Genomic DNA, 22,622 nt, shown 5'->3' with positions numbered 1-22,622 from the left:
CAAATGGGAATGGACTCCCTCTACCCTGCATCTCTTGCCAGCTCTTCCCATTGCTTCTGCCAACTAGTCAACATAAGCCTCAACAAACTCAACTTCATCAACAGTTGATCACTTGTTCCAGTGCACACGCCAAGTCTGTGGTGGAAACAGCGGAGTAGTATCAGCATATGGAGCACCCTCTAGTCCACACTTCTATAACATGTCCCAGCCTGGAATCACTGCCTGCTGGAATGTGGTGTGGTTCCTCAAGGGATTACTCTTCCTATAGGTGTTACACTGCACTAATTTAATGATTCAGCATGAAAAGCTTGGCTGTGTCCACTATGCAGCAGTTGAGTCCAGTTTTTACATGCTGTCTTACGGAAGTGTGGAAGGGAGAATATAGCCACCAGTGGTGGTCTTAATAGATTAATTCAGTATCTGAATCAAGAGTAGTTTACTGTGAAGTTTTTATTTAGAAACAGTTTTCCACATTCAGTTCTTGAAAGTGAACAGACATGGATTGTGACTGTTCCATGCTCCCTTCTTGGGTTGTGAATTCTGTGGTACACTTGCTTTCTCCTAACCAAGGTGCTCTGCAAAGGGTGTTTTTTGTCTTCCAGCAGCCAAATTTTCTACTACAGAAACTGATTCTCTCTTCACTCCCCTGCCACGCATGCTCCCCCCACCCCCCCAAAAAAGAGAGAATCAAAGGTTCTCTTCTGAGCATAGGCCCTTTCCTAGGGTGAACTGGGAGTCTTTCTTCAGCCACCTGTTACCTGTGCAGCTCACTGCTGTGAGAACTGTATAGAAATGAAATGTAACCTCTAACTTCTGTGTGCATATCCTCTTGATAGAGCCTGGTAGCCTCCCCTCCTGTCTGCATTTACATGACTTGAGACCAGCTCTGGTCAGATATCAATCACAGAACCATTTTAATTACAACATAAAGTCAGGAAGTGCTAACCTTGGTACCCAGCCTAATCTTAAGCAGCAATGGAAGGAAGGATTGGACTCTAGGCTCCTATTAAAATGGCTTGAAAAACAAAATATACCTTGCTGTCCATTGAAGCTGGTGCTGATAAAATGTAACCAAGTTACATTGAGTCACAAGATACAAACTCTGCAGTTAGAATCAGTAGAAAAATACAAAACCATTGTGAGAATTCACTTCCTCTGCTGTATCATTGATAAAACTTCTGCACATTGTTTCCATTAGGTAAAACTGTAGCCCACAAACAGTTATTTAGAAGCTTATAGTTGTGAAAACATTCTGTGAAATTAAAAAGAGTTTACAAAATAGAAACCTTCTGGTGCTGCTTGACAATGAAGCTGAGTGAAGGCTTCAGATAAAATAAAACTGACCTAAACTTCCTCCACTCCAAAATGAATCCCCTTCTAGGTCTGAAATTTGTCAGAAGCCTGTGTAGTTCATGGCTTCAGACAGCAGTTGAAATATTACCATGAGAAGTTGTCCATTTTCTATTGGACAAAAGCAAGAAAAGCTCATAACTTTTGCAAGAGATCCTGTCTGCTGAGTCTTTTAGATTAGAGGCTAGTTAAGAATCCAAACTTGAGTCTGTGTGACACTTAGTGATGGCCAACAACTAGTTGTATTCAGAAACTGTGGCCCGTTGAGTGTGGCTCATTATTAATGTCAAAAAGCCAAACTGTGTTTTTGGGTGGGATCTCATTGTAAGTGTTTCCTTAACTGTACATGTGTTCATGATTTTTCTCTTTCAGGTTTGCAATGAGAACTCTTTGTTCAAGAGTGAGGCTCGCTATTTGGTACGCAGAAAGGATCCAGAACTTTGGGCAAATGTCCTTGAGGAAAACAGTCCGTTCAGACGACAGCTCATCGATCAGGTACAGTAAAGTAACTGGTTCTACAATTTAGAAATGAAAGCTGTTATCCAGTATCTTCTGACTTCAGAATGACTCCAGAATCCCTTGCTCATATTCCCCCCAATACTTGTGGTAACCCTATCTACTTCAGTTTTTAATTTTATCTTCTATCCAAGGGATGGGCAATAACTTTCAGTGGGTCGGGGAGATTGTTGTTGTGGGAGCAGCAGTGATCTGTATGCTCTGTAGAACCTGTATGTTCAAAAGGTCTTTCATCTCCCTTACCCACCCCCACCCCAAATACCTGTGAAGTGGCTTTCCCCCTTGCTTGTGGAATTGATGGGCTGCTTGAACAGCTGGGAGATCAGAAGAGCTCCCAGGTAGACAACTTGTCTGGGACTTGTGAGTGACCCTCTCCCCCTTCTTTTGAGCTTAGCTATCGGTACAATAAATGTGTTGCTTTCTGCTAAACTCTGGTGGGTCATTATTCCTCCCTAAGCTTACTAGCTGGCCCAATTTCAGGTAAGTTGTCACGGGTCCAGGGCCGGCTTTAGGCCCATTCCACCAATTCCCCCGAATCGGGCCCCGTGCCTAAGAGGGCCCCGCGCCCAGTGAGAATCTCTTCCCTGGATAGAGGCGCCTTTTTAATTTTTACTTACCTGGCAGTGCTCTGGGTCTTTGGCAGCACTTCTGTGGTGGGTCCTTCGCTTGTTCTGGGTCTTCGGCGGCACTTTGGCGGCGGGTCCTTCGGTGCCGCCGAAGATCTGGAGCGAGTGAAGGACCCGCCGCCGAAGTCCCGCACCACCAAAGATTCAGAGCACCACCCGGTGAAGCCCCATGTGGTGTGTTTGTTTTGGTTTGTGTGTGTTGTGTGTTGGGTCTTCCGTGCCAGGGCCCTGTCAAAACTGTTCGAATTGGGCCCCGCACTTCCTAAAGCCGTCCCTGCATGGGTCACACATTTCTACTATATTAGTGGAGGGAGTGCAGGGTCTGAGACGGAGTGTGGGTGCAGGAGGGGGTTCTGACCTGGGGCAGGGGATTGGGGTGCAAAGTGCAGGCTCTGGCCAGGAGTGCTTACCTCACGCAGCTCAGTGAGGCACTCAGGCAGGCTACCTGCCATCGCCCCACACCTCTCCTGGAAGCAGCTGGCTGCTGGCACCATAGCACATCTCTACATACCCCTTGTGGCAAAGGGGGCAGTGGGTCTCCATGTGCTGCCTGTACCTGCAAGCACCAACCCCACTGTGAGAACAGTGCTGGGGGCAGGCAGCACATGGAGCGGTCTTCCCTTTCTCTCCCCCCGCCCCATCCCCCCCTCCCCCCCCCGGCCCCATCCTCCCCCCTTCCCCCCCCCCCCCCCCCCCCGGCCAGGGGTGCACAGAGACATGCTGGCAGCAGCCAGCCAGGAGCACCTCGCTGTGCTACAGGACTTTGGCTGCTATCTGTGGACCAGACAAATGTTAGGCAGGCCATATTTTGCCCACCCTGTTCTATACAGTGTCCAAATTGTTTCATCACGGACAGGGGCCAGTATAACTAGCACTTGTCTGGTGTCTTTAATGTAATACTATCTGTAAAAGTAATTGAATCTCATCTAGGATAGTTAAAACTAAAGGACGCTGCTCATACTGTAAGGCTAGTGCAGTGGTATGCTTTATTAAATGGCTGTGAAATGCCCAGTATCATTCAATAATACTGGTGAATCATCAATATTTCAAAGCCATCTACATGACAAATTGAAAGGAATCTTTGATAGCCAGAATCTTCTGACCAGAAGTTGCAGTGTGTGTTCAGCTTGATGTTTCAGAACCTTGTGAGATTCCTGACTTAATGTGTCCTACTTCAGTGGGCTGATAATTTAGGTTCATAAACAAGATTAAGACTAGGAAAAGCCCTCTCAGCTACTCCTTGCAAATGTTTTTTCAAAATTAGGTTGTCCAGACAGCCTTATCTGAAACACAGGATCCTGAAGAGGTTTCTGTTACCGTGAAAGCTTTCATGACTGCTGATCTGCCCAATGAACTAATTGAACTTCTTGAGAAGATAGTTTTGGACAACTCTGTGTTCAGCGAGCACAGGTAGGTGGAAGGTGATATCCCTTCTGTTGGAAGAAATATAAGTGTTTTTGTGATGATCTAGGTTGTACCCTAAACTTCTGAAATACCTGACTGCTCTGTACTCTATATGATCTTTAAATGGATATCCTCTTTTTGGCTGTGCAAAATTTGATCTAGCGGTATTAGGTGGTGTGTGCTACTAGAGAAGGTGAGCAGCCACTGAAGTGATTAGATGGTGGTATTTTAACTTTTTTTTAATACAACTGAAGTAGTTCAGCCAGTGTACCAATACAAAGGAATGCTGACTCTTTTTTCTTTTTATTAGAAAGTGACTTGATGTAACAACTAAATCTTCTCTCCATTTTGGCTATAAAAATGGGCTAGTCAGTTGGCTATTGCAGGAGGAACAGTATCTAAAGCCATTTAATCTACTAGACTTCTGTAAAACTAATTTTAAAACCTTAATTTTGGACTTCACTGCCTGACAGTGGCATTTTTAGGCCAAATAATGGGTAGCACCTAATGCCTCCTTTTCATAGACCACTTTTGTCCTGCTTATCCCATTTACAGGAACCTGCAGAATCTTCTGATCCTGACTGCCATTAAAGCTGATCGCACTCGTGTAATGGAGTATATCAATCGTCTAGATAACTATGATGCCCCAGATATTGCAAACATAGCCATCAGTAATGAGCTATATGAAGAAGCCTTTGCTATCTTCAGGAAATTTGATGTTAATACTTCTGCAATACAGGTGAGGTGCAGTCATGGCTACCAGCTCATGATATACAGTTCATAGGAACAGGTAGAAAAAACAGGTAAATAACTCTAGGGTGGCCAATAGACTTTTCTGGAAAAGTCATACTGTACATGTAGATAACTACAGTCAACAACCACCATTACAGTGTTATAAATATTCTGTGGAAAAGGCTGCTTCTTGAGCATTTGAAAGTGGAGAATGGGGCAGGGGGTAAGACAAATCATGAATCTGAATGTAGGTAACATAATTACTTTATTTGGATGCTGAACAATTCAGACACCAGTCTCTTGGAAGTTTACATGAGTTTAAATTTAACTAGTCAGTGTCTTTTTTTCCCCAAGGAGATCGTTCATCTTATTAAGAGGAAGACATTCCCACCCTGCAATAACCATTTATAGATGAACTTGAAAGGGCTGCTTTAAATCCAGAATATGTGGTTGCATGCTTTCATATCACTTATGGGGTACTTTTGCTGCTTATTCTCTGGTATGGGGAAGAGCTCTCTAGTCTTCAAATGCCTAGGACTAGAATGTAACACTTGGAAATTGTTATCTTTTTAATATCATAGGTGCTGATAGAGCACATTGGCAATCTAGACCGTGCCTATGAATTTGCAGAGAGATGTAATGAACCAGCTGTATGGAGCCAACTGGCCAGAGCGCAGCTCCAGAAGGACTTGGTGAAGGAAGCCATTGACTCCTATATCAAGGCTGATGATCCCTCTGCTTACATGGAAGTTGTTCAAGCAGCTAGTAGAAACAGTAAGCTAAGTCCTTATCAGTTCTCATTAACAAGCCATGCTTAACTACAGAACATAAGAGGACTGAGCCAGATGAACAAGGGAGTTCAAAGTTAATATATATATAACAATACTGATTAGTGTCCCCAATGACTAATATGAAGTCTTCAGATCCAATGTTTCAGCATGGGATCTATTTTAAAGTGCTTTTACTGACTTAAATTCTCAAATCTCTGCATAAAATGAGAACTATAAATGCTAACAGCACACAACTCCTTCTCGAGTAATCATGATCCAGAAGAGATGTATGGATGTTAAGAGTCGATCAGCTCAAGGAATGGTACCTAGTGCATTTTGTTTGGATGTGGGGTCAGCTAGTCCCAGCTGGGCAGTATGGCTCTTCTGTGTGTCAGTTTTTGGAGAGTAGCTCATTCCTTAACTGACTGTTCTCTTGAACATAGTTTAGACAATAGGAAATAATTCAGAGTGGAATAGGAAACTTTGTCTTTTTTTCCTCTATTTAAGATAACTGGGAGGATCTGGTTAAATTCTTGCAAATGGCCAGAAAAAAGGCCAGAGAGTCCTATGTAGAGACAGAACTTATCTTTGCTTTGGCAAAAACCAACCGCCTCTCAGAGCTGGAAGAGTTTGTGAGTGGCCCTAACAATGCCCACATTCAGCAGGTATGTATTTATTTGTTCCTAATAAAATAGGAAGGCCTTTACAAATAGCCTTGTCCGTTCGGAAATTTCCTGACACTCTCAAAGAACACAGGACAAGCTTTGAAAGTTTGCTTATTACCCTTTCCTGCCTCATCAGTCCAACTCAGTTTATCCTGGTTTTTTCTAGGTTGGAGATCGCTGCTATGAGGAGGGAATGTATGATGCAGCAAAGCTGCTCTACAACAATGTATCTAATTTTGCCCGCCTGGCATCTACCTTGGTGCATCTTGGAGAGTACCAGGCAGCAGTAGACAGTGGCCGCAAAGCCAACAGCACCAGGACCTGGAAGGAGGTAGTTCATCTTGCCTTATCTTTAACACTGTCTATAGAATCCCTTTTAGTATGTGCTGCTGCTTATAGAAAATGTGCTCCTTCTTCCAGGTGTCACATTCATATTAGCTTGAAATTATATCTTATTCCTAAACAAATCTGTGGGCTACTAGTCTTCAGAGCACTTGCTGGTCATGTAATGTTGGCTTGCCATGCTTCCAGCTACTAGATCAGAGATTCTCAGACTGGGGATCAGGACCCCTCAGGGGGTTGCAAGGTTATTCCCCAGGGTGGGGGTCGCAAGCTGTCAGTCTCCACCCCAGCCTCACCTTGCCTCCAGCATTTATAATGGTGTTATAAATTAAACATTTTTCTATATTTAAGGGAGTTTGCACTCAGGCTTGCTGTGTGAAAGGGTTCACCAATATAAAAGTTTGAGAACCACTGTACTAGATCGTATCAAGATACTCAAACATGCTTTCCTTAATATTACTCTTCCATATGAGCAATTTCTTAGTTGCTATGTTATGCAGTCATGAGCAGGAGATGAGGTTTCACAAGAGCAATATGTACCAAGATATGGTCCACACTTTGGAAGTCAGAGCCTCAATGGCCATTTTAGAACCTTTGTCTTAAATGGGACAATTCTTACTCCTAACGGAGCATGAGGAATTCTAATTGATACTGCTTCCAGTCTATACTTCCAAGCACCTTGATTATTTGTCCTACATCTGATAGTGTCTTTGATCTAGTGTATAGAAGAAACCCTTTTTAGTCTTGCAGTTATCCAATTCCTTTTGGGTAATGTGGTGTACTAGCCTGGGTGTCTAACATCAGTTTGACTAAAATCTTGTGTTACAGGTGTGCTTTGCCTGTGTGGATGGGAAGGAGTTCCGCCTAGCACAGATCTGTGGCTTGCACATAGTAATACATGCGGATGAACTTGAAGAGCTGATTAGCTATTATCAGGTTGGTTGGTTGTTTGTACGATCTAAGGGAATAACTGTCTGCTCCCTATCTGCAGGATTTTTTAATAGTGATCTTTAAAATCTGAGATGGCAGCAACTATGCTACCCGTCAGTGCCATGGTAACAGTTGGCATTCCCAGAACTTTTAACACCTCTCTTTGAGGATTTTTTTAAACCACTAGTGAAACAAGCTCATTTTAACAAGGAGCTGTTCTTAAACTGGAAAGCATCTTCACTGTGCAATGGAATAAGTAAAAGGGCCAGTACTCAGAAACCTCAACCTTGAAACCCCTGTCTCAGACTTAACACTTCAAATCACTGTTCCTGCTATTTTGTCCCCTACTGTGCTGATAAGGGAACTTAGAACATCATCACTTTTCAATCAGTAACCTTGGCCATCTTCATCTTAGGATCGTGGCTACTTTGAAGAACTGATTGCCCTTTTGGAAGCTGCTTTGGGTCTGGAGCGTGCTCACATGGGAATGTTCACGGAACTTGCCATCTTGTACTCCAAATTCAAACCTCAGAAGATGAGGGAACATCTGGAACTCTTCTGGTCCAGAGTCAACATTCCAAAGGTAGGTATATCTTGCTGCATTAAACTGTTACACAGCTAGGCAAGTTATGAGTAACATGCAGCTCCTGATATTTATCCTTTTTCCTATCCCTAGGTGCTCAGAGCTGCAGAACAAGCTCACCTCTGGGGAGAACTTGTCTTCCTTTATGACAAGTATGAAGAGTATGACAATGCAATCATTACAATGATGAATCATCCTACTGATGCCTGGAAAGAAGGGCAGTTCAAAGACATAATTGCGAAGGTAAATAGCTGTGATCTAATTACTGGACCCAGCTAGCTTTGTGAAAATTGTTACTAAGCAAAAATTGAAGTGATTGAGCTTTAATCTTACAGCTACAAGGTTCAAGTACCTGTTCAACAAACTTCTGAAATAAATAAACAGGAAGCTGCTGAAATATTTTTTTCTCTCCCTCTTCTGGGCTTCCTGTGCCTAGCTTCCCTTCCTTCCTTCCCCCTCATCCCCTCCCCCCCAACTCAAGGCTGTAGCGGTGCTAGTAAAATATTTTGTACAGTCAGGTTGGGATCTGAATCTTGTACAGATTCCTGGAATCAGGCAGAGCAGGAAGCTGACAAGTACTAGCCATCTATTTTGAGAAGTTGAATTTCAAATTGCAGCTGTGTACATGGCAAGCACTCAAACAGAAATCTGACATTTAGACTTTTTTTGCAGAGTTGACACTTTTTTTTTTTTTTTTTTTTTTTTTTAAATCTGGTGGTATACTTCACTGTCCCGGCAATATATAAACTTTCAGATGCAGAGGCAGCCTTTGATCTAATCAGTGTTTCCTTTGTCCAGGTGGCCAATGTGGAGCTGTATTACAAAGCCCTGCAGTTCTATTTGGACTACAAACCTCTGTTGATCAATGATCTTCTGCTGGTATTGTCTCTACGGCTAGATCATACCAGGACAGTCAGCTTTTTCTCAAAGGTGAGCAATAGTTGTCATAAATGAATCGGTTATAGAAACTGAACTCTGTTCCTCAGGATTTTTAGTGCATTCTTGGCCTTGCCCTCTGAGATGAAGTCTTTGGGGTCTAGAAAATCTCTGCTTCTTGCAGTAGCAAGCATGCTGGTAGTGCTCATCACATGGTGATGGGGAAATAGGTCCAAATATCTTCTATAAATTTAAATCCTGACTGTCTGTCCTTTAATTGCTGGCATGAAAGAGCAGATTTTTTCCTAAATATCTGAGCTGCTGGCAGCTATAATAGACTTTTTTTTGGGCTGGTTTAAAAATGACTCAGTCTATAGTGCTAAATTGGAGAGCCTGCTTCTCTAGAGGCTCTAATTTCCTTCAAAGCTGTACTCTTAATCTAACATCCTTACTGCTATTCTGCTTCCAGGTTAATCAGCTGCCTCTAGTTAAGCCTTACCTGCGTTCAGTCCAGAACCACAACAACAAAGGAGTCAATGAGGCTCTAAACAATCTCCTGACAGAGGAGGAGGATTATCAGGTGAGTCTCCTATACAGTTGCATTACAGCAGCCTTACAACATCTGAGTAGAGCAGACATACTTGCATTGGCACACTGGTGTGCCAATGTACTCCCTTCTCTTCACATGCCTGCTATTTGTCAATCAGCCACACCCATGCATTGTAAGAATTATTCACTTGGTCTCAAATTGACTGAAAAGGATTGGCTGGAATGTAAAGGTGGGGATGGGATAAGTCTACCTCTTCTAGAGGAATAGCAGCTATGACTAAAGATTTCAAAAGTCAGGATAAAGTAATGATAGGTATGTGTGATATTTAGAAATACCTTAAAGCACCCTGCACATAAATTGCAAGTTCCTTCTAAAGTTATTTTTCTAGACAGCATTAGACTACAGAGTAGTTATATCTTGGCACGCTATGTGTGCTGCTGTATGGGGGTTTCTTTAAAAAATAAAATGCCTTGTATATGTAAGAGGTTGCAGGCTTCTGTGTCAAGTGGACTAAGGAGGCAAACAGATCAGTTACTTCAAGTTTGCATAACTTGTCCACTGCTAATGGGACAGTTAACGCTTGTATCAATGTTTCTGTACTTCAGTAATTCCTCTAGGCAAAGCCAGCATCATGGCTTTCTTTAAGTGTGGGGGACTGGCTCCTTCGGAGCAAACACCTTTCTTCTGAATTTTCTAATTGGAGCAGCTAGAAAACAGCCACATCCATACTGCAGTAGCCTAGTACTGGCAGCCCCCAAAACCACAGTTAATTCATGCTAGCCATACTTCTCTATAGCCTTGTTTCTCCAGTGGTGTTTAGAAACTTACTTGCTGTTCTGATAGCTAACAGAATTTTTCCTAAATAGGGCTTGAGAGCATCTATTGATGCCTATGATAACTTTGATAACATCACACTAGCTCAGCGATTGGAGAAACATGAATTGATTGAATTTAGGCGTATCGCAGCCTACTTGTACAAAGGTAATAATCGCTGGAAACAGAGTGTAGAGCTCTGCAAGAAGGATCGTCTCTACAAGGTCAGTTAATGTTGAACGTTGTCCTTTTTTAAATGGTATGGAAGAGGCAATTCTAAAAAGGCCTCTCCAAAACAAACTGCAATGAGCTTTCTGCACTGTCACTGCAGCATGGATTGCACTTGCCTTCACACAACTCCTACAAATTTAGGATTAAAATTAATCTAAGAGGCAATGTTATTAAAAGTAAATTTCTTTTTCACATGTATCCTTTTTTTTCCCCATAGGTTGTCTTATGCTCACTTGACAAGAGTGTCTGTCTCTCAGTGTGGTTTAAAAAAAAAAAAAAACCTTGTAAAATTAAGGCGCATTCCATCATACTTCAGATGGGGAGCCCTGATGCAGCCGAATCAGTGTCATTACTGAGGCTCTAGCCTCCATTAAAACTGAAGTGCAAAACAGTACATGATGTGGATAGCTGTATATTCAGTGGCGGTACAACGCAAGCACTATATATAACTTAAGCAAAAAACAGTAGTTTGTCTCATACACAAGTCTGAACACAGCTTTTGTCTTGAGACTTGAACCAAAGATGGAACTAATGGTTACGCCTTTGCCAAGTTCTTTGGGGCAGAACGTTCTAGAAGGAGGCACTTAAAGGCCCTGTAGATCTACCAACCTTAATGATAGACTAGCCTAAGCCATTTCTGGTTTTGTGTTGAAGACTCTCTGATATTAGTGACTTTGCATATTGGAGTCATCCATGTTTTAAAATCTGAGTACAGAGGCTGCAGTGAGATGCTAGAAACTAAAGCTTGCTTTTTTTTTTAAAAAAAAAAACCATACTCATGCCCAAACACAATCTGTTCTGGACAGAGACTTCATTTGTAGTTCTTGGATGAAGTCTCTTAATCTCATCTGACTGGCTTCCTTTAATGCCAGCAACTGGTATTGTTTATAAATCCCATTAACTGAAAGGTCAAGTTGACAAACCAAATCTGATTTTAAAATGGATACTGATTAGCTAGACTTATTGTCTATAAGTGCATTCTATGATCCTGTGCTAGGTAGAATAGAGCATCTCCATGACACGCTAATGCTTTTGTATAGTCATGGAATACATGCAGAAGCTGTGCTGGCCATCCTTGGCTTTTCCTGTAAATGCTTTAGTTCCCTGGTTCTCAACCAGGGGTACATGTAACCGTGGGGGTACGCAGCAGTCTTCTGGGGTACATCAACTCGTCTAGATATTTCTGCCTTATTTTGCAACAGGCTACATAAAAAGCACTAGACAAGTCAGTACAAACTAAAATTTCATACAGAAAATGACTTGTTTATGCTGCTTTATATACTATACCCTGAAAAATAAGTTCAATATATATTCCAATCATTTTTATCATAAATGAGTGAGCAATTTTTCAGTAATAGTGTGCTGTGACACTTGTATTTGTGGTGTGGTGGTTTTTAGCAAGTACTTAAGTGAAGTCTTGCATACCTTCGTTTCACAAAATAGCCTCCTGAAAGGAGTACAGTAGTCTGGAAAGGGTGGAGCCACTGCTTTAGTTTAACTGACATTATCTGATGATAGATACTTACTGCAGGTGTTATGATCACTAGTGCACAGAATCAATGGCCTCAATTTAAAAATAGTTGCAAAGCCAAATGTAATTGGTTTCCAGCATTTGGTGTTCTCCTGCCTTAGGATCAGCCAAACTACCTCACTTGGGGGAGACCTGTCAGCAGAATTCGCTAAGGGGGAAAAATAAATAGTTTGAAGGGCCCAAGTGGTAACGCTTGAAGTATGTGGCATTTCACTTGTAGGATGCCATGCAGTATGCTGCAGAATCCAAAGATGCAGAGCTGGCAGAGAAACTGCTCCAGTGGTTCCTGGAGGAAGGCAAACAGGAGTGTTTTGCAGCATCTCTCTTTGCATGCTATGACTTGCTGCACCCAGATGTAGTCCTTGAGCTGGCATGGAGGCATAACATCATGGACTTTGCAATGCCTTATTTCATCCAGGTGATGAGGGAGTACCTTACCAAAGTGAGTATTGCTTCTGTTGAAAGACTTGCTACTTTGTACTAGATTCTTGCACGTGTTTAGCATTGTCCAAACTGAGCTAGGTAAGACAGTGTTCATGGATTGAGATACTGAACCTCAGTTCCAGAAACATGAGTTTGAGGTGGAGGTACATAAACTTCAGTACATCTCAGTGATCATGCTATATAGTACATAACAATGAACCAATCGCAGTTAAACCTGATGCTTTGAGGCTATAACTGTTAGTTGATGAAAAGACTGAACTGTTTCTCTATCTATTCTGAGAACTGTGAATCTAGACTCCAAGCAAAAAGGGCTAATACTGTGCATTCTGCTTTCCTGAATACAAGGGTGGTCTATTCCTCTATGGTATTCTAACCATTTGAGTCCTTCGGTAACTCAGTCATGCTTTCGCCTTCCAGTTTATACATTTTAAAAAAATGCACTCCTCCCCCGCCCTCCCCTAAAACTTGGGCTCATGAGTTTTCAGAATACGATGTCTCGTCATTCCTCTGCCTTTTTACAATTTAATTTTAGGAGACCACAGTCATCTTGCCTGAGACATAACTAGCTTTCTTCATGGGAATAGCAGGGGTAGTACTTTATGAAGCAGCTAGCCTTCTGAAGCCCTTCCACATCAGCAGCTATGGGAATACATAGGAGTAGACTCCATAGTTGTAGATCTGTGGGACTACAGAACGTTTGTCAGGCTAATATATACAGTGAATTCATATTTTAAATGTTTCATTGCCAATCTTTTTTTAAGCTTTCTGTATTTTGCTGAAACTGTAGCATTGGTGTTATTGAGACATTCAATAGTTCATGTCATGTTTGTGTGACCAATGTCAGGAGGGGGAATGTTAACATGAGTGCAACTTCAGGCTTTATCTCCTTAGAGCAAGATCCTCAGCTGATGTAAATCATAGTTGCACCACTTCAATAGAGCTTTTCTGACTTACACAAGCTTGGGGGGTGGGGAGTTCTTGCCCATAGTTGTCTTAACCATCTGTCCGCAAATCTGGAGCTGCCAAATCCCACAGTATCAAACAAAACTGACTTATCACAAATGTAAAGCTAGAAGAAAAGTGCTACTTTCCTGTAGATACAAAGGAGATGCATGCCTCCAGATCAGTCACAATAAGGTGGAAGTCACTTTTCTACCTCCTTAACATGGGTAACTATATTTACTTTACAGCGCACAAATATGCAAATACTGTCCATGCATAGAAATTCATGATTTAAATACATGGTAAATACTATGTACTGGTGGAGGGGTTGCATTTATCATGTAAATGGCATGTCTTAAACCATAGCAGGTTATATATGGTACATCTGTATGTGCTGTTTAATTACCAAGTAATCTGCCAAAATTAGCATCTGCAATTCTAAGCTGTAATGTCTAATCATGTACATAACTTGTGCACTGTAAAATAGTGACCAAATGATTTTATCTTCGCACTAAATACTCTACAAATATCTCTTGCCTTTATTGTCCGAATGTTTTGATGTGGTTTTTTGCTTCAGATTTGTTTTTTGAATAGTCACTTGATAAGTATTCCCTTCTGAACTTTCTTGCAGGTTGATGGGCTGTTTAATAAGGTGACAGTCTCTGATTTTAAACTTTGTGTTCATTTGTGTCCCTTAATATATATCCTAGGATTCTGTTACTAGAACCTAGTTGTAGCTGCCACCAGAAGAGCAGTATAACCTAGCTTTTTGTCTAACTCGGTTTCCTGTTAACTTCTAATGCTGTAGAAAGACAGCTTCTCACACACAACTTGAGAATCCAGCCAGACTTTGCTGACTTTCAGCTGGGGAAAACTATTCACTGAAGAACACTGTCAACAAACATTTGGACTAATGATTCAAAAGAGAAATGGAGTTTTATCATCCTTAACTCCTGTCTGATATACTACGTACTCCCTTTTTTCTTTTTTGCATGGTAGCAGATAACCCATTATCAGAACCTTGAAGCATAGTAAACCACACAGTCACAGGATCAGTTGTGAAGAGGGAGGAAATCTCTAGGTAACGGATATTCCAAGTGTTCTGCCTTACCCACAGTCTACATGTAGACAAGTCTAGCAGCTTACATACAGAGTAGTATGATGTCTTTAGAGATGTGAGGACCCCTGACCTGTTAGGCTAAAGTTTCCCAGCAGAGACTTGTCTGCATGCTCAGAAGCTGCTTTGGACTGATCTTGTATGCAGAATCTTTAGAATTTCAGCACAATAGCTTCAAATAAATCTAAATCTAAGCCACTTGCATATAAAGTGGGGCAGTGGATTTCTCAAATAAAAAATGAGGTGTAGATAGTAACTCTAAACTGCTGGCTGGATTTACAGGTTACAATTATCTACTAAATACTAGACACTCTTTTCCTAAAGTGAAATATGCATGATGAGTCTGATGTGCAGTGAAACTAATTTAGTCTGTGGAATTAGAAAATGGGCTTCCTTCACTTTAAATTTATGTTCCGTACATCCTGTCATGTAGGCAGAATACTGTTGCTGCTTCCCTGTGGAGGGAGTAGTATTCCCCTATTTCTGGATAGATGTTGGTTATGCTATGGACTACACTAAAGCTGTAACCATCTATCTTTTTTAACAAAGGTCCTTTTTCAGTCCAGAGAGTTGGAAACTCTGAAGGTGTGATACTTCAGTAAGGGGGGGAATGGGTGCTAACTGACAATGCCATTTCAGACATGCTTCCTGTGTCCGATTCATTTACATGCACTGTCGGGTAAAAAGGAGTTCCAGAGCAAAGGAACTCCTTTCTGTGTGCCATTCTTCCCCCCCCATCTCCAGAATTCATAGCTAGGGATTTTAGTGCTAGCAGTTGTATTGTGGTGATAAGTAGTGGCTGTCTAAGATATCTAAGACGAAACTAGGTACGTATAGAGCAAAATAAACGCTTTGTGCTGTACCCTTAGCTTCAGCCAGTTCCCCCTATAGGACCACATCAAACTGTCTTCCCATTGAAGTCCCAGGAACTTGCATTGCTATCTAGTAGAAAATAAACTTGTATTACTTCTAAAGTGGAAAATATTTTAAAGCAATATGCCTATAGTACTGGCTCTGTAGCCTATTCCTAAAAGTTAGCTGACCTTACCTGGTGTGCCAGTAAGAGTGAACAGAGCTTACTATTTGCTGTACTAGATCCATTCATTTTACATAGGATACAACATTGATTTAGTCAAACCACGTTTCATGCTGTCTGGTATGCATGGTTTCCAGAGTCAAACATACTGTAGGCGTGTGTTCTCAGAATTTCTTATTGAAGATGTGATTAGGTAGTAGCTGTCTGCCAAACAGTTCTTCATGCAGACTTGATGCTGAAGCTCTGAAATGGAAATTGGCAGCTTGTGTTGCAGGACATAACATTATCACTGGATGGAGAGCAAGTATTACACTTGTACTTCAGGTAGTGGACCTCTTTGTATCCAGCTAAGCAAAAATTGATTCTTCTTTCAGAATTAGTCTCCCCTCTCCTTTTGGGTTTTGGACAACTTGGAACATACTTGTGTGTTCCATAGCTTAAAAACCAGACTTGCAAGGACAACACTTCAATACTTGAAGCATTTGGTATGAGACATACCACTAAGAGGACAAGACTTAGGCAAGGCCTTCATGTGCTTCTCCTGTTTGCTTTATAACATAGGTGGATAAACTTGATGCTTCTGAAAGCCTAAGGAAAGAAGAGGAACAAGTAGCTGAACCCACTCCAATAGTATTTGGTAGGTGAAAGACTTGATGTGTATTTTTTTTTTTTTTTTTTTTTTTTTTTTTATTGCTAGCAAGATGTTCTTATCAGTTAAGGCTCACCATGTTAGGCCACAGACAGTAACTATTTAAAACCCATCTGTAGTATGGATATCCTCCACCTCCAGTCACTTGAAGCAGTTTGTCTTCTCCCAGCTAGTGATCACTACTTGGAGCCCTTATCCTGGAAAAGTCTAACCATTTGTACTTATTAATGTGCTTGAAAGTTTTTTGTGCAGCACTTAAATTTTAAACATTTGAATGTGTAGCAGTACTTTAGCTGAAACAATCCAACTTGGCTTATTCCTCCCTTTACCGTACCCCTCCCTTAGGAAAAAGCATAAATCCCAAGTCTTTCAGTGGTAGGAGAGGGGAGGAGAATGAGCGATTGGGTGAATGCAAATGCACATGGCTTTTGGGTTCCCAGAGCCCCAGATGAAACAAATTCCTCCTTGTACTTCCTGTCTGATACCTTGCTACCTTTCAAAGATTGGAAGTCTGCCTTTCCACTTGACAAATCAAGCAGAGAGTGGATTTTTTTTTTTTTAGGGGCCTGTCCTTGAAAGACCTTGTATTGAGCAGGTAAATTGAAGATCTCTCACAATGGACTCTGCAGGAGGCTGCTTCATAGATTTTGTGACGAGGCAGATTCTGCTCACTAGCATGTCTTGCAGCAGCTCTGAGGCAGAGAAATACATCACTCTGTGGTCCACTCTCTAATGGAAAGGTTATCCCTGAGTTGATTGTCTGTCTGTATGAGGCATGTTTGCTATTGGTGTTCAAAAGATGCATTTGCAATCTGGAGTTGTTTCATGTACACAAGCTGCTGAAAATTCAATAGCTTGAATTGCTTTGGTCAAAATCATGACCATGCATGAGTCCTAACCATATCAATTGTTTAACATTGATTCCTTGAAACCAAACAATCTATCTGTATTATTGGGAGGCTATTTAGGTATCTCAAGCTCAATATATATATTTTTTTCCATCCACACTTTCTACCTCATCTTGTACTGTCAGAGGTAGGCAAATAGTGGATTTTTTTCATTATATTGGCAATTTCAAAAACCCAAAATTCTTTTCAGGTGTAACAACACTTTGACCCAAAACAAGATGCTTTATTCTGATTTTGAGCACTTTTTAAAACATTTTTATTTTAAAAAGCAAATTTTGAAACTTGGTTTTTCTGTTTTTAAACATTTCCTTAAATGTTGAAACAAAACACTTCTTGCGTTTTTTTGAATTCTTGTAGGCTTTTTCTAAACGAACAAATTGACACATTCATGAAATGTTTTAGTGTCATTAAGGTTTTTTGTTTTGTGTGTGGTGGCAGGGAGTTAGGCTTGAAGTTTTAATCAAAACTTCACCCAGCTCTCCATACTTTGAGTTGCTCTTAAATCTGTCTGGCAACAAAAGCTAGATGGCCTGTTTTGTTCGCATCATTGTGTCCTTTCTCAGTGGAGGAGGTGGACTGAAAGGTATAGTTTAGGTTCTCCCATCTGTTAAAATACAAACATGCTTGTTAACTAGCTAGATAGCGTTCTAAATGCTGGCAGTTTAACAGTGCCTCATCGCTTTAAACAAAGCTTTGCAAATGCCTGCAATAAACAAACTCCTTCTTCCCTTTCCAGGCCAGCAGCTAATGTTAACAGCAGGCCCCAGCGCAGTACCTCCCCAGGCCAACTTCCCGTATGGATACACAGCTCCAGGATTCACCCAGCCGCCTGTTTATGGTTTCAATATGTAACTAGGTCTTTGACAGATCTACAATCTTTGATATTTTTTTTTCCCTCCCTTCCTGTCCTGCAACTTCTTGGAGAAGTTTACAATTGTCCTAAAGGCACAGATGACCCCTCAGTTGGTTGAATACTTGCTGTCCCACTCAGTGAGGAGATTTCCAGAGGATACCTGTTACCATTATTTATTGCTATTGTCTGGTTACATTTCAACCTCAAAGGCAGCTTTTGTTAATTATATTGCAAGACTCTTGACTGAAGTTGAGGCACTATTTATCTAAAACTCAGAATATAGCAATAACTGCTTGAGGCCAGGGGGAAGAGGGAGCGCATATTCCTTGCTGCAAACCCATTGCCGGCAGTGGTTGTGCTGGGGAAATCACCTGGCACCAAGTCGTTAAAGCTTTAAAGTACTGTAGCTGAGGCTACTAAGTAGGTAGCATGGATGTTCAGAATTGAGTTCAGCATCTTCTTATTGGTGGACTGTTAGAAGTTTGCTTAAATCTGACTACCCCATTTTATTTGCAACGTTGTATGGAAAACGGAGAATGGGCTTTCAAATATTTCCTCAATTTGCAGAGTACTTTGAGAACCATTGGGGAAACTTTTTGCAGAAAGTTATTGGGGAGCAGATTGAGCCTGTGCTGTGCCTTCTGGAGTAGGTTTGAGACTTGATTACTGAACGAATAAATCTGATCAGACCAGAAAGCAAGAAAACTTCCCAGATGCCTTTTTGTTTAACAAGAGGGGAGAGCATGTTACTCACTGACATGAAATGGTACAAAAGGAAATCTCAGCTATGTGTATGGCAAGTTGAACATAGCAGGAATGTGTGTGCATGGGCTGCCAAAGTACTATGAGCATATGCCAAGGTAACGATTCAGAGTGCAGTGGCAGGATTGGGGAGGGATATATTGCTGAAATATTTGAGGTAGTGGAGAGGGATATAATCCTGGTTTTGCACCTTTATTAACTCTGATGCTGGAGTGAAGGTTTTCTCCTCCACCATGTTGGACTGACTCAAATTCTTGACCCTGACTAGCAACTAGAGGCAGTGTCGTCTGATCTGACAGGGTTTGGCGACTCCTGGTTTTGCTGTGCTGTAGTAGTATAAATGGCGCATCCACCGCACACCTTTTTCTTTGAGAATGCCAACAGGGCTGTATTACTTTGTGCCACTCTTCAAATACATATATCATTAATGTTTTATGTATTGAAATTAGATAACAATGTATAATTTATGGTTATGAACTTTGTGCTAATCATGAATATTAAGTCCAAATATAAATGTAAAACTGGTGTACACTGTGGTTGAAGTCTTGAAATTTTTTGGCAGGGGGAGCTGTATCTACCAACAGTGATGGTACCAAACTAGCAACTGTCAAAGTTAGACTAGGCATTTGATCACTGCCCTCCCCTCTACATTGCCTGCACTGTAGTAGGAATACTTACACTGTACCTTCTGTGCACTGTATCGATGTGCTGAGGGGTGAATGAGGAAAATACAAGTATCTGACAGTTCTTCCACCCCTTGCAGAATGTGTCTTGCAAGTCCCAGGTGACACTAACTTATGGTATGAACACAGTGCCTTAAACTTCGTATTCCTCCGGTCTCTGCTATACAAATTTTAGATGCATTTGTTTGTCCGTTCTCATCTTGGGAACAAATTTAGTCTCGGGCTTCATGAACTGCCCAGCCTAGGCTTGCATCCTTTACTGTACTTCAGTTGTAAGAGGCAGCCTAGCTTAATACTGTGATGTAGGCCTTGGCTACACTGGAGAGTTGCAGCGCTGTAAACCCACCACTAATGCTGCAACTTACTCACCATCCACACTTGCAAGGCACATACAGCGCTGCATCTCCCTGATTGCAGCGCTAGCTGTACTCCTGCTCTGCGTGGGGTATAAGGATTGCAGCGCTGGTGATGCAGCGCTGCTCCGCAAGTGTGGCCACCAAAAGCGCTGTAATTGGCTCCAAGGTATTCAGAGGTATCCCATAATGCCTGTTCAGCCACTCTGCTCCACAGTTCGCACTCTACTGCCCTGGCCTCAGGTGACCTGCCCTTTAAATGCCCTGGGAATTTTAAAAATCCCCTTCCTGTTGGCTCAGCCAGGTGTGGAGTGCAATCAATCAGTGAATCTTTCCAGGTGACCGTGCCTCCACGTGCCAAACAAGCCCCAGCATGGAGCAATGGCAAGTTGCTGGACCTCATCAGTGTTTGGGGTGAGGAAGCTGTGCAGTCACAGCTGTGCTCCAGCTGTAGGAATTACAATACCTATGGGCAGATCTCAATGGCCATGCTGGAAAGGGGCCACAACCAGGACGCGGTGCAGTGCAGGGTTAAAGTAAAGGAGCTGCGGAGTGCCTATTGCAAAGCCCGCGAGGGAAACCGCCGCTCAGGTGCTGCCCCCACGACCTGCTGTTTTTACAAGGAGCTGGACGCGATACTTGGGGGTGACCCCACTGCCAGTCCGATGACCACGATGGACACTTCAGAGCGGGGGAGGGAGCGTGGGTTAGAGGAGGGGGGGAGGAAACAGAGAGTGAGGGTACTAGGGTGGGGGGAGACACCCAGGAGGCATGCAGCCAGGAGCTCTTCTCAAGCCAGGAGGAAGATAGCCAGTCACAGCAGCTGGAACTAGTTGGTGAAGGACAAGCAGAGGAGCAGGTTCCTGGTAAGCAGCTTTTAGTTTCAGGATGCAAATGTTTCGGGAGAGGAGGATGGGGTTAGGGCTGCATGCATGCCTAGATGTGGAATAGCCCATTTGATGTGGTCTGTCATGTCGCGATAATCGGCCTCGGTAATCTCCTCAAAAGTTTCTGCCAGAGCATGGGCAATGCTCTTGCGCAAGTTTATAGGGAGAGCCACTGTGGTCCTTGTCCCAGTCAGGCTAACGCATCCGTGCCACTGTGCTGCGAGGGGTGGGGGGACCATTGCTGCACACAGGCAAGCTGCATAGGGGCCAGGGCGGAATCCGCATTGCTGTAGAAGACTCTCCCACTCTTCCCAGGTGACCCGCAGCAGCGAGATCTTCCAGGATTAACTCCTGTGGAAAATGTTGGGAGAGTGTTCAGTGTAGGTGCCCCCTGCAGCATTTTGCTCTCCCCAACGCACAGAAACCCCTGCACATCCCTGAAGCAATCATTCCCCCTTACTCACCATTTCCTGCCTCCTGTGGGTTAGGTGCACTCTGTTTGGTATAGGAAAAGTATGCTAAAGTGAAGACTGTAAACTCCTTCACTGTGTGGGAATAATAACTGTCTGGGTGAGATTATAAACAATGCAGCCTGTGTCCTGTTTTAACTGTTGCCATTTTTGTCTTTCAAACAGTGTCCTTGACTCCTGGACTGCCCATAGCCTCTGCCCAGTGGATGATACAAAACCTCAGGAAGAAGCCATGAAAAAGCAAAGAAGACATGCTTAAAGCAGTTATGGATCACTCTGCCAGAGAGAGTAAAACTGCAGGACTGGAGACAAAGGAAAAGCAGGCTCCACCAGAGAAATGCAGTGGCTAAGAAGAAGAGCACAAAGCAGCTGATAAGCCTCCTGGCACACCAAACAGACTGTATCCAGTCACTCGTAGCCATGCAGGCAGAGCACTACTGTGCCCCGTCCCAAAGCTCTTTACCTTGTGCCCCAATGTCAGCTCCAAACCCCCTTCCCCAGCATCCAGGTTTTTACCACCACCAGCTGCCCCAACACCTGTACATTCACCAACCAGCCCTGAGAACTACGACCCTTACCCTCTGCACTCAACCCCCATCACCATGCAGTATTTTCATCCTGAAGTGCAGCAGTCATTGCACAGCACTCCAGACAGGACCTATTCAAACCTGTGATTGTACAGTTCACCACCCCACCCCCCTGCCCTTTTAGGTTCCCAAAATGTTGTGTGTCTGTCAAAGTTATTTTCTTTTCAATAAATGAATTCTTGTCTTTGAAAACAGTCTTTATTTTATTGCAGAAAGTGAAAGATACTGTAGCCCAGGAAAGAAACATGCACTGCAAATCATTTTAGGAAAAACAGATTCCTACTATTGTAACCACTGCACTTCACTCTCATGCCAGGCACCAAACATTACTGTTGGTTTTCAGCCTCAAATTCCTCCCTCAAGGCATCCCTAATCCTTGTAGCCCTGTGCTGGGCCTCTCTAGTAGCCCTGCTCTCTGGCTGTGCAAATTCAGCCTCCAGGCATTGAACCTTGGAGGTCCATTCCTGACTGAATGTTTCACCCTTCCCTTCACAAATATTATGGAGGGTACACCACGCAGATATAACAGCAGGGATGCTGCTTTCTCCCAAGTCTAGCTTTCCATACAGAGATCTCTAGCGCCCTTTTAAATGGCCAAAAACACACTCCAGTCATTCTGCACCGGATCAGTCTGTAGTTGAACTGGTCCTTGCTCCTGTCAAGCTTCCCTGTATACAGATTCATTAGCCAAGGCATTAACGGGTAAGCGGGGTCTCCAAGGATCACAGTGGTCATTTCGACATCCCCTACTGTGATCTTCCGGTCTGGGGAAAAAAGTCCCGTCCTGCAGCTTCCTGAACAGGCCACTGATCTGAAAGATGCGTGCATCATGCACCTTTCCAGGCCAGCCTGTGTTAATGTCCATGAAACACCCATGGTGATGCACAAGCCCCTGGAGAACCATAGAGAAATACCCCTTCCAATTAATGTACTCAGATGTCAGGTGGGGTGGTGCCAGAATAGGAATATGCATCCCATCTATCGCGCCTCCACAGTTAGGGAAACCCATTTG

At 42.7% G+C, this 22,622-nt stretch overlaps 1 protein-coding gene across 2 annotated transcripts in view; it reads left to right on the top strand.

The window, feature by feature from the left end:
• The window catches only part of LOC127034765 (clathrin heavy chain 2), a 56,410-nt gene extending 34,643 nt beyond the window's left edge, over window positions 1–21,767 (top strand). Inside the window, exons 18-33 of one of the 2 annotated variants that reach the window (XM_050923984.1) lie at window positions 1,723–1,845; window positions 3,757–3,902; window positions 4,452–4,635; window positions 5,210–5,402; window positions 5,906–6,063; window positions 6,230–6,394; window positions 7,234–7,341; window positions 7,751–7,918; window positions 8,012–8,161; window positions 8,717–8,848; window positions 9,264–9,374; window positions 10,211–10,381; window positions 12,140–12,361; window positions 16,020–16,095; window positions 17,752–17,863; window positions 21,189–21,767. In XM_050923984.1, coding sequence (XP_050779941.1) covers window positions 1,723–1,845; window positions 3,757–3,902; window positions 4,452–4,635; window positions 5,210–5,402; window positions 5,906–6,063; window positions 6,230–6,394; window positions 7,234–7,341; window positions 7,751–7,918; window positions 8,012–8,161; window positions 8,717–8,848; window positions 9,264–9,374; window positions 10,211–10,381; window positions 12,140–12,361; window positions 16,020–16,095; window positions 17,752–17,863; window positions 21,189–21,282 — 2,313 coding nt within the window. In that variant the 3' untranslated portion in view covers window positions 21,283–21,767. Of the gene's footprint in view, window positions 1–1,722; window positions 1,846–3,756; window positions 3,903–4,451; window positions 4,636–5,209; window positions 5,403–5,905; window positions 6,064–6,229; window positions 6,395–7,233; window positions 7,342–7,750; window positions 7,919–8,011; window positions 8,162–8,716; window positions 8,849–9,263; window positions 9,375–10,210; window positions 10,382–12,139; window positions 12,362–16,019; window positions 16,096–17,751; window positions 19,162–21,188 lie in introns of those variants that run through there. The other variant, XM_050923985.1, reaches the window with a different exon arrangement.
• Window positions 21,768–22,622: the final 855 nt, after the last annotated feature.

Source organism: Gopherus flavomarginatus, chromosome 15, assembly GCF_025201925.1.
Source record: "Gopherus flavomarginatus isolate rGopFla2 chromosome 15, rGopFla2.mat.asm, whole genome shotgun sequence".
In the NCBI taxonomy this organism is placed as follows: Eukaryota; Metazoa; Chordata; order Testudines; family Testudinidae; genus Gopherus; species Gopherus flavomarginatus.
Note: the sequence above shows the minus strand (reverse complement) of the source record. Positions and strands in the feature narration are given on the sequence as shown.